Here is a 10,024-nt window from a genome sequence, read left to right as displayed (position 1 = left end):
TGCAGCGACATGAAAAGACTAGGGTGAGGGCATCCATCAATCATTTATTGCAAGAGAAGCAGAGAGCTGGACGGAATCCCCATCAGAGGACAGCAGGGAAGAGCCTCTGACAGGGAAGGCCGGAGGAAGACACAGAGGGGCTGGCAGTTGGCTTCATCTCTGTGTGGGAGCAGCTATCCAATAAGGAGTGAGTGGGAGTGGTCACTGAGAGCATATGACTGGCTGGCCTTCCCCCACCAGGGGAAACAGCTGGGAGAATGGTTGGGATTTCAGTGATGGAGAAAACACTTCCTGACTTGGGAAGGGACAGAAGGGAAGAGAACAGGAGAATGGGTTGCACAGCCATCTGCTCATGACACCGCCCCTGTCTGTCATCTGGAGGCCTTTTTGCTCGCACAGCTGCTGGCTGAGGTTTTGGCCGGGGGATCCTTGAGCTCGCTGCCGCAGCTGCCCTTAGTCTTCACCTCCAGGGCCAGAGGTCTGTAGTTGTAGTTGCTCGAGGCACCAAAGCCCACACTGAAGCCAGCCCCTCCTGGTCCTGCATTGGTACTGCTAACAACAGCTGGAAGGGGAGACAGAGGCCCCAGCCCCAGTCAGTCTCTGTCTGTCTCTGTCTCTGTCTCTGTCCCTGTCTCTGTCTCTCTTTCTGTCTCTGGGTGTATGTGAATGTGTGTTTGCATACATGCATGTGTGTGTGTGTGTGTGTGTGTGTGTTTAAGGACCTGAGTTAGTACATGTGTCTGTATGTGTCCATGTGTGTGTGATGTGTAGTGTGTAGTGTATGTGTGTGTTTGCATAGGTACATGCATATGTGTGTGTGTTTAAGAACCTGAGTTATATGTGTGTGTTGTGTCTGTGTGTGTGTGTCCAGGTATGTGTTATGTATAGTGTGTGTGTTTGCATGGGTACATGCATGCGTGTGTGTGTGTGTGTGTGTAGTGTGTGTGTAGTGTGTGTGTAGTGTGTGTGTAAGTGTGTGTGTGCCTGTCTGTCTGTCTGTGTCTATGTCTGTGTAGTGTGTGAGTATGGTGGTGGTGGTAGTGGTGGTGGTGTGTGTGTGTGCGTGTGTGTTTGTGTGTGTGTGTGTGTGTGTGTGATTACTGAGATATCTTTGTGGTCACCATTCATAACCATGACTTCATTTTACCTGTACTTAACCATAAACATTCAACCATTTTTGCAAGTGGTCTCTGTCTATATATCCGTACAAGACCTTGAACTCCTTACAGAGAAATAAGCTAAGACCGTACTGTTCTAGCAGGAGTAGGAGAGTGCTGTGGTCAGGCATCATCTGCAGCACACTGCTGGGAACCCCTGGATTGTTTTCTTTCATATTCCGACATATTACTACTCTCCAGTTGTTGCTTCTCTGGGCTGTTGAAGCCAACCATCTCTGTCCTTAACCCCTTCCTCACTCCCAGTCTCCCTGAGATTCCAACATCTCCTTTGTGCCATGAAATTAGAGCTGTGTAGGCTCCAGATAAGATAAGCAAGGACAGACCAGGACATGCAGACACTTACAAATGCTCACAGAACTTGGGTATTCACCAGCCATCCTAGAGAGAGAGAACAAGATATGTAAATCCACCACAATCACCACATCTGTCTACTTGGGGATATCTGCGTCTTTCTAGTCAGAGAAGTCACACCCCTTCCCAAACTCCTTTTATCCAGTTCCTGGGCAACCCCTGATGAGAACTCTGCTCTAAGGAGCCCCTCTACACCAGAGGCTCCTGGGCCATCTGTTTCACAGAATTACAACCCTGCTGCTCACTAGTGTGATAGTGAAAATGATCCCATGTCCTCGCCGAGCTCTGGCTTGTCCACAGTGATTTTGAACTTGGGTGGCTCTGGGAGGCTTTCTTCCCTCGCTCCCATCCAAGAACCATGAAGAAAGCCAGGGGACACTCTCTAATATAGGGGGCATTGACACTTGCTTTTCCGGTGGCCTTTTAGGGATTTTACGAGTTGGTCCTTTTTGCTGTCTAATTCATGCCTTCCCTATCACAAGGCAAGCACACTTGTCATGTGATTTCATTTTGGTTGAGCCTAAACAGAGCCGAACTCTTCCACCTTTCGGTTAAAGCAAAAACGGCCCCCAGGCAAAGCTGTTTGCTCCTCACCGGCTCTCCTCGCTCTCCAGCAGCTTCCTGTAGGTGGCGATCTCCATGTCCAGGGCCAGCTTGACGTTCATGAGCTCCTGGTGCTCACGCAGCATGCGGGCCAGCTCTTCCTTGGACTGCTGCAGGACTCCCTCCAGCTGGTCCAGCTTGGCCCGGGCATCCTTGAGAGCACAGTCACCTCTCTGTTCAGCGTCAGCAATGGCCGTCTCCAGGTTGGAGCACTGGGGAACAAACAGACTTGTCACTTTGGGTCTGAAACCTTGCTCAGCCCTCCTCCCCCGATGCTGACCGGTAACAAACACTTGGGGATCCCACTGGATGATCCAGCTTTGGCATAACTGGAGGTAAGTCTATTCTTTCTCTGACTCTAGGCACCATCCACCTCACCCCTTCACCACCACCCGCCACCACCCCTGCTCATGCCTCAGCCTCTAAAGGTAGACATCTTCCCCCTGAGAGGAGAGAGAAGGGCACAGAGAAGACAGGATACCTGGTCATGTGCTGCTGGCCCTGCCCCACTCAATTAGAAACCATCAGCTATCAGATTCTAAAATCAACCATGCGTGAAATTCTTCCTGTGGCTAGAGGTCTCTACACATCACGGGGTATCCCAGGGGTGCCCATAAATCAGAGGAGAATATGACAGCCAATAAGTTCCTCTTGGTAAAATATCTGTCAATTAAGTTCACTATGCTTACAAACAACCCACCCATCCGGCAGAGAATCATACTCAGGGGAAAGAACAGTGCATGGCTAGCAGGCTTTGCAGGTGCAAAGACCTTCACCCAGGAATCTTGCAATCTATCAGTTGTGAGAGTTGTGTGTTTGTGCATGTAAGGACTCTCAGAGCTTCATGTTTTGTTCATCCAGCTAAGGCTTTGGGAGTGTCTAAATTCCAGACGTTTTGGGGGGAGGGATGCCCCCTTCCTATGGAAGTTTGCTCCACAGTGAAGAAGCAACAACTGATTTTGACACCAAAAAGATTCCTAGGTTTTTCCTCCTCTGATAAACGGCCCCCAGGTCTGTTAACAGGCACAGAATTTTGGATGAGTGAGTTGCAGCCGGTCCATCCCACCTGATGAGGACAGTCCCACCCAGATTGGTGCTGAGTAAACCCACTTGCTGCCTCATTGCACAGAGCCCACCTGTTTCTTCACGTTTCCTATCTCTGAGTGGATTCTCTGGATCAGCCTGTTGATCTCTGTGATCTCGGACTTGGTGAGTTTGAGGTCATCCCCGTGCTGGCCTGCAGTGGCCTGCAGCTCCTGGATCTGTGGTTGGATCAGAAGTGTGCAAGATGGTTAAGGACTTACCCGGTTGGGAGCACCCAGCATGGGGAGGGGTGCTCAGTGTGGAGGGCAGTGCTCCACACCTGTGGTCTTCATGTCAGGGAAGTTTAAACACCAGGCATGGAGGGAGGGGTGTGAAGGGGGAAGGGGTATGGAAGGAACTGGAAAAGCTACAACCCTCTACAGAGCAAGAGCCTGCTCTAGCTCAGCGGGGTCCCTGGGCTCTTAAACACATGCCCTGGTGGAGTCCCTTTTCTATCCTTGTTTCACCAAAGTCAGAAAAAGAAAAAAAGAAAAAGAAGCTGAGGTGTGTGGATTACTCGGAGGCTTGTGAGGGTGTAGCAGGCCTGGCCTCATCTGTCCCTCAGAGCCATGGTGAGGGAAAGGCTCCTGTTTGTCCGTAAGGTTTGCTAAGGCTGACTGACCTCCCTAGACTACAGGGAAGCATTTCTACGAGGTTCAGCTCCAAAACAAGAAGAACCTCCACGAAGTCCATAGATGCACTCAGGCCCACATGTGCACAGTCACAAGCACGTGCACACGAGTGCGCTCTGAGAACACCAAGTGCCCACAGCTTTCTACCCACTGCGCCCCAGGCTCACCTTACACTGGTACATGCTCTCTGTCTCCGCCTTACTCTTCACCGCAATCTCCTCATACTGGGCTCGAACCTCGGCCAGGATGCTGTCCAGGTCCAGCTGCCGATTATTGTCCATGGACAGAATGACGGACGTGTCGCTGATGTGGGACTGCATCTGAGCAATCTCCTGGTGGCCAGTGGGGGAGGATCTGTTAGGGGCGCCATGGGGGCACCACTTCTCCTGATCCTTCCTCAGCTGAGGGTGAGACTGGCTTCTTTGAACTTCATCCCAAACCATGGCATTTTGTTTGCCCTCTTCTGGTCCCTCCCACCCCATGCTAATCATGTCAAGACTACAGGTGGCACTCAAATGCCTCAAGGGAGTCTCCTGCTACCTTTCCCTTCCCACATCTCCTCTCTTCAGAGACAGTCCCTGAAGGCCCACGTGGGGTTCCCATGCCTTCCTCTGCTCCCCCAAAGCATGCCAAGCCTGGAGGACAAACATGATGGTGGTCTCGTCAAAGTCTGGCTCTGTGCCCAGCCCTTAGTAGGACCTCGGTGAACGTTAGCTGCACCAGGACAAAAGGCATTTTCCTCCCAACCTTAAGAGCAGCTAGCTGAGAGAGGCAGGTAAAGAGCTTACCCCTTCAAAGAGGACCTTGAAGAATTTGATGTCATCTGTCATGGAGTCCACCTTGGCCTGGAGCTCCACCTTGTTCATGTAAGCAGCATCCACATCCTGGGGCACATGTGATGGTCAGGCTGCTCTCCCTGCTCTCCCTACCCTCCCTGCCACTTGAAGTAGAGGCTATTTAACTCTTCAATCCCTTCACCTCATGCTTCAAGAGTGGCCCAGTCCCTATAGGCAGAAACTAACTTGTTCAAGTTCAGTGGCCACACCAGAAATGCAGCAGAATGCCTTGGATCTAACTAATACCTTGAATACTAAGTTTGCAGATTCTAGAAGCATCATGCACTCCAGAGGAGGGACTGAGAAAAAGGAGCTGAGATGTTAGAATTCCAAGGAATTGAGTTGTCCAAGGGTCCCTCCCCTAGCCTATGCACATCACTGTCACATATGATTGGAAATGTTCAAACCTTCTTCCTACTCCACCCACCCTTACCTTCTTCAGCACCACAAACTCATTCTCGGCAGCCGTGCGTCTGTTAATCTCCACCTCGTACCTGTGGGAGAAAACAGCCTTGCCATTGGGCCAGTTGTGTCCTGCAGATGTCCACCGCGCGGTAAGCCATTGCTTCTGCATTTTAGCTGCAGAGTGTTTATCCCAGAGGCACATGGCCTCCCCAGGAAGGAGCACTGGTTCAAGGAATATTTTTTTTTCTAGCTCCTTAATCCATACACAGTCTGCTGGGGCATGATTTGCCTGAGACTGTGGTGGGGACATACAGGATCCACTGCACTTCCCTTTCACAAGTGGCCACCTTCATGTCAGAGCAGAAACTTTCACCCATGCCCACCCCCACTTGATATGACAGTGGCCCAGGGCACCAAGCAGAGGCTCTACTCTAACTCAGAAACTATTTTATGCCAGTCTCAGACTTCCATTTCAGGTGAAGCAAGGTCTTTGTGTTTGGACACTACTGGAATGTTTTTCATGCAGATACATTGTAGTTTAGGAAAAAGAAAAACTTTGTTAACTTTTTTATTTAAAGAGCTCAAAATGGTAACATTTTCTTATACATATTTTACTGCAATAAAAGGAGGGGTCTAATGTTAGAAAACAGTTCCTTCTACACGCTTAAATAGAAACAACACTTTTTAGATCCTCTTGTATCCCCAAGTACACCACTGGCAACCCCTCCACCCAGAAAGTATGAATGGAACAAAATCAACGTGAGTTAGAAAAGCGAGTTCCTCAAGAGGTAACTGGGGGCTGATGCTGTGTGTAGCTCAGTGGTAGAGCACTTGCCTAGCATGTAAGGGGCCCTAGGTTCCATCTCCAATATAACTAAACAAACAATAAAGTAAATATTCCTGGGAGGTAGTCTAAGGCTGCCTTGTTTTTCTAAGGATGTCAGATAAACGCAAACAGTTCGTATGCTTTATCCCAGATTTTATGTGTAGCTCAGCCGGTAACTGAAAGCTTTCAGATGTCATTATATCATCAAATATTACTCTTACTCAACCTGTTGCCTTGTCTTACAGACACGTAATATCTGCTGCCTCACAACAGAAATTAAGGCATGCGTTACTTACCAGACTAACTAGATTTTAGTACTTTATAGATTTAGTATGTTATATCTGTTTTGTAAGATACATAGGAAACACTTGATCAAGAAGACTGTCAGAAGCAACCGCAATAGTTACAAATGGTTTCTCAGCTAATAACTTGAAACAATCATAATAAATCCAAGTAAGATTTGTGTTTTTCATTGCTGCCTGCCAAACAATGTGCTAAATGTTCCCTCAGCTCGTTTATTTCCCGTATCCCCTCTCCCTTCTTTTTCTTCCTTTTTTTTATTTTTTAATTATTTATTTTTTATTTTGAGACAGGGTCTCTCTATGCACTCCCAGCTGTCCTTGAACTCACTGTGTAAACCAGAAAGCCTCCTACCTCTGCCTCCCCAGTGCTGGGATTAAAGGTTTACACCACCACATCCAGCTCCACAACAGCTCCAATAAAATCTTTTCTATTGTCTTATGAGGTCTCTTCTGTTGTCCTGACTTTGTATGTGGGAGTGGGAGGAAGTATGCTTGGCCAAGGTCACAAAGCTAGCTAATAGTAAAATTAACACTCGGCACTCTGGGCATCAGGCAGGCACATATGCCCTGTGCTGAACTCTGAGTTTTTGAGAGCTGCCAGCACACTGCTGCTTTCCATGTTCCTCTCAGAAGCTCGTTCAGGTGTTGAGACAGACATCTGCATTTGATGTTACATGGGGGCTCACCTAAAGCCGCTCAGTGAATAGCAGTTCAGGAACTCCAGATCTTTACCCTGTGGGAGGCCCAGAGACAGCGTAGCCTCTACCCTGACCCTCTGTCCCTCTTCTGCAGAGCCTTCTCACCCGGTCCTGTCAGATCAATGAGTTCCATTGATCTCAGCTATCCTGTAGCCATTGCAATTCTTTGAAAGTATTTTTTTAAGCCTGTTACCATAGACTCTCTGTGGCCAGGGCAATGACCAGCTCTGTTTGGGTCTCTATGCGGAGCTCAGTCCAAGCTTCTGGCTGAGGGGGACTATAGAATAGGGACAGTTACACCTTTTGAATGTGGAACAAGAGAACTATGCCAGCTCTGACCATCTCCACCCTTTGGAACTGTGGCAGCCAGTACCTGTCCCTATAAACTGGGCACCTGGAAGCAAACATTCCAAATACCAGGTTTGCATCCCTGTACTCCTCCCTGGGCCTACTCTTAATCTGGTTTCAAATTCGTTCTCTCCTGAGCGATGGGATACTTCCACAGAGTGTGTACACTTCAAGACAAACTATGTTCCAAATTTTATTTTTCTTAGTTTTAAATTTTGTTCCAGGATTGGTGAGGTGTCTCTCTTTGGGGGAGCTGCCATAGAAAACCTTACTTAGGGGAAACCACACAGCCATTTTGGCTACACAGATGGTTTCAGCCAGTGCTCTTTGTCCCAGTTTACTGTCTCCAGGGCTGGACATTGAACAGATTTCCTGGACATTAAGAGGAGCATTCTGGGTAGATCTACCATCTTTCCAACCCCATTCTATCTATCTGTTTCTTCTGTGTAGCATGAAAGAAACACCAGTGGTCTCAACAAAAGAGCTAAGACAAACTGTCCACAGGGGACCCTCTGTGGTCACCGTCCAGTGACACCATCTCTGCCTCCCACTTACCTCTTCTTACAGTCCTCCACCACTTCCCTCATGTTCCTCAGCTCCGAGTCCAGCCTCACCCTGTCCCCAGACAGGATCTCCAGCTGCTTCTGCAGGTTGCTGATGTAACTCTCATGTACCGGCTCCAGGCTCCTCCTGGAGTTGTTCTGGTCCAGCTGCTGCAGCAGCTCCCACTTGGTCTCCAGCACCTGGTTCTGCTGCTCCAGGAAGCGCACCTGGAACCCAAAGGCTTCCCATTAGTTAACTAAAGGTGTCCCCTGCCTGGTGAGTTGCCATGTGACTGGGTCAGTTTCTCTTGCTAACGATGCTGGGAATTGGGGAGTAGAGGAGAAAAACTGGGGGTTTTGACAGGACAATGCTCCCTTTCTCTCGGAGCTTAGATGCTATTAGTTGATGTCTCAGCTTGTTCAAAGTCCGTTCTCACACACTTCAGGGTTCCTCCCATGTCTGGTCCTCTCTGCTCACCAGCCTCCCTGTCCTACCTGCCTCTGAGTGCAGAGACAGAAGAAAACATACTCAGGTAGAGTGTTAGGAGGAGAAACTACATCAACTCTTCTATCAACGTGGGCTTGCGTCTTGTCGTTCCAGGCCTAATTCCTTTGCATAAAAGCCAGGAAAACAGAATCAGAGGCCTTGAGTTGGTAAGAGTCGCCAGGCAGCGCAGAAGTGCAGTAATGTTTTCATCAATGCCAGCCATTGTTATTCTGTCCCTAATACCCTCATGGTCAGGGCCTCTTATACCGTGAATGTCCGGGTGAGAGAATCCATTTCTTGCATCTTTCCCATTCACTGGGGTCCCTGCAATGGACCCTCCAAAGACACCTTTCCAGCTACCCCATCCACTGCTGAGCACTTTGCTATGCCTTCCCCTGCAAATGCCCCTAAGGTTGATGTGCATTTTCTAGCCCATTTCTCCCCCCTCTTCTGGAAATCTGCCTCCCCTCTTTTTCCTTTGACTTCCACACCCTATGACATCCCCTGGCCATTTTCCCTCTAGTGCCCTGTTCTGGATGTGGGTCTTTATCTTCTTGTCTGACACTGGACATCCTCGTAGGACTCACACTACATGCCTCCTGCCCTTCCCAAAGTCTTGTCCCAAATGGAAGGAAGGATGAGTGTACCAGGCACTGTCCTAAGTACTTGGGACATTTGGTCCCAGTGACTCTCCACTGGGGTAAGATACATTATTGAGACCCCTTTGTCGACAGCTCACTCATCAGCCTCAGAGCAGGAGCTCTGCACCGTGTGGTGCAAGCAACCCAGGACTAACAGATGAGGAGGAACCCACCTTGTCGATGAAGGAGGCAAACTTGTTGTTCAGAGCCTTGATCTGCTCCCTCTCCTGGGCGCGCACCTTCTGGATCTCTGGATCCAGCTCCACATTGAGTGGGGCCAAAAGGCTCTTGTTGACGACGACCTGGGAGATGCCACCGGGCGGGCACACAGATGGGCACGTGGGCCCCAAGCCCGCGCTGCCAAAGACAGTGCCCACGAAGCCCCCGGGACGCCCACCGCTCGCCCCTCCGTGACCCAGAGTGAAGCCGCCACTCCGCCCCGCAGAGCTCAATGCCAGTCTCCGGCCGCCCCCGACACAAAACAGGCTTCTGCTGCCAAATGCTGCTCCCTTGACCCCAGCCCGGACCGAGGCGTGGCTGCCACTGAACCGGCCTGAGATGACGGCCGAGCAACCACTGAAACCCAGGCGCTCAGCACCAGGATAGAGGGTCAACTGGCGGCTCATGGCTGGCAGCAGGCAAGGACTGGAGGGCGGCAGCAGGCAGGCCTGGGGCACGGATACAGCTGCCCTCCTGGCCCAGCTGGCCCCTTATATAGTCCTGCTTGGGCTGGCGGAATGGAGTCAGCTAATTTGTATGTCGGAAACCCCTTTTGGGTCATTGGGGTGGAGTGGGGGGAACGATCTCTTGGGTCCTTCATTTAGGAAATTACTGTTCGCTTGCAAAGATTTCTGTCTCTTCCACTTCACCTGTCCACGAACCCCCTATAAAATGACCCAGAACCCTGAATTTCCCGTGCTCGTCTCCTGCATTATAATAATTTCACAGCCTTATCTCCATAGGCTGCCCTCCAATTAGGTAGGTCATCACTACCCAAGATCTTCAGTAGAAAATTCCAGTGGGTCTGGCTTGTGGATGACTAGGGGAGACGACACCAAGTAGAGTAGACGCGTAGGTTGGATCTGCTTCAGA

At 49.9% G+C, this 10,024-nt stretch overlaps 1 protein-coding gene across 2 annotated transcripts; it reads right to left on the bottom strand.

The window, feature by feature from the left end:
- Positions 1–371: 371 nt before the first annotated feature.
- Positions 372–9,558, bottom strand: LOC116890207 (keratin, type II cytoskeletal 72). 2 transcript variants are annotated; one of them, XM_032890941.1, is made up of 9 exons: positions 9,106–9,558; positions 7,818–8,032; positions 5,117–5,177; positions 4,636–4,731; positions 4,015–4,179; positions 3,269–3,394; positions 2,124–2,344; positions 1,522–1,556; positions 372–562 (listed from the first exon to the last, which is right to left on the bottom strand). In XM_032890941.1, the coding sequence occupies exons 1-9, from the start codon at positions 9,556–9,558 to the stop codon at positions 372–374; spliced, it is 1,563 nt and encodes a 520-aa protein (XP_032746832.1). The 2 variants fall into 2 exon arrangements, with proteins under 2 accessions (XP_032746832.1, XP_032746833.1); XM_032890942.1 differs by lacking the exon at positions 3,269–3,394.
- Between the last annotated feature and the right edge of the window lie 466 nt (positions 9,559–10,024).

This window comes from Rattus rattus, chromosome 1 (assembly GCF_011064425.1).
Source record: "Rattus rattus isolate New Zealand chromosome 1, Rrattus_CSIRO_v1, whole genome shotgun sequence".
Classification (NCBI taxonomy): Eukaryota; Metazoa; Chordata; class Mammalia; order Rodentia; family Muridae; genus Rattus; species Rattus rattus.
Note: the sequence above shows the minus strand (reverse complement) of the source record. Positions and strands in the feature narration are given on the sequence as shown.

Coding starts and splice junctions, on each gene's coding strand:
- LOC116890207 (XM_032890941.1), bottom strand. CDS start 9,558: ATGAGCCGCCAGTTGACCCTCTATCCTGGTGCTGAGCGCCTGGGTTTC. Junction 4,732..5,116: donor AGTTTGTGGTGCTGAAGAAG/GTAAGGGTGGGT, acceptor CATGTGCCCCAG/GATGTGGATGCTGCTTACAT. Junction 1,557..2,123: donor CTGGAGAGCGAGGAGAGCCG/GTGAGGAGCAAA, acceptor CTCTCTCTCTAG/GATGGCTGGTGAATACCCAA.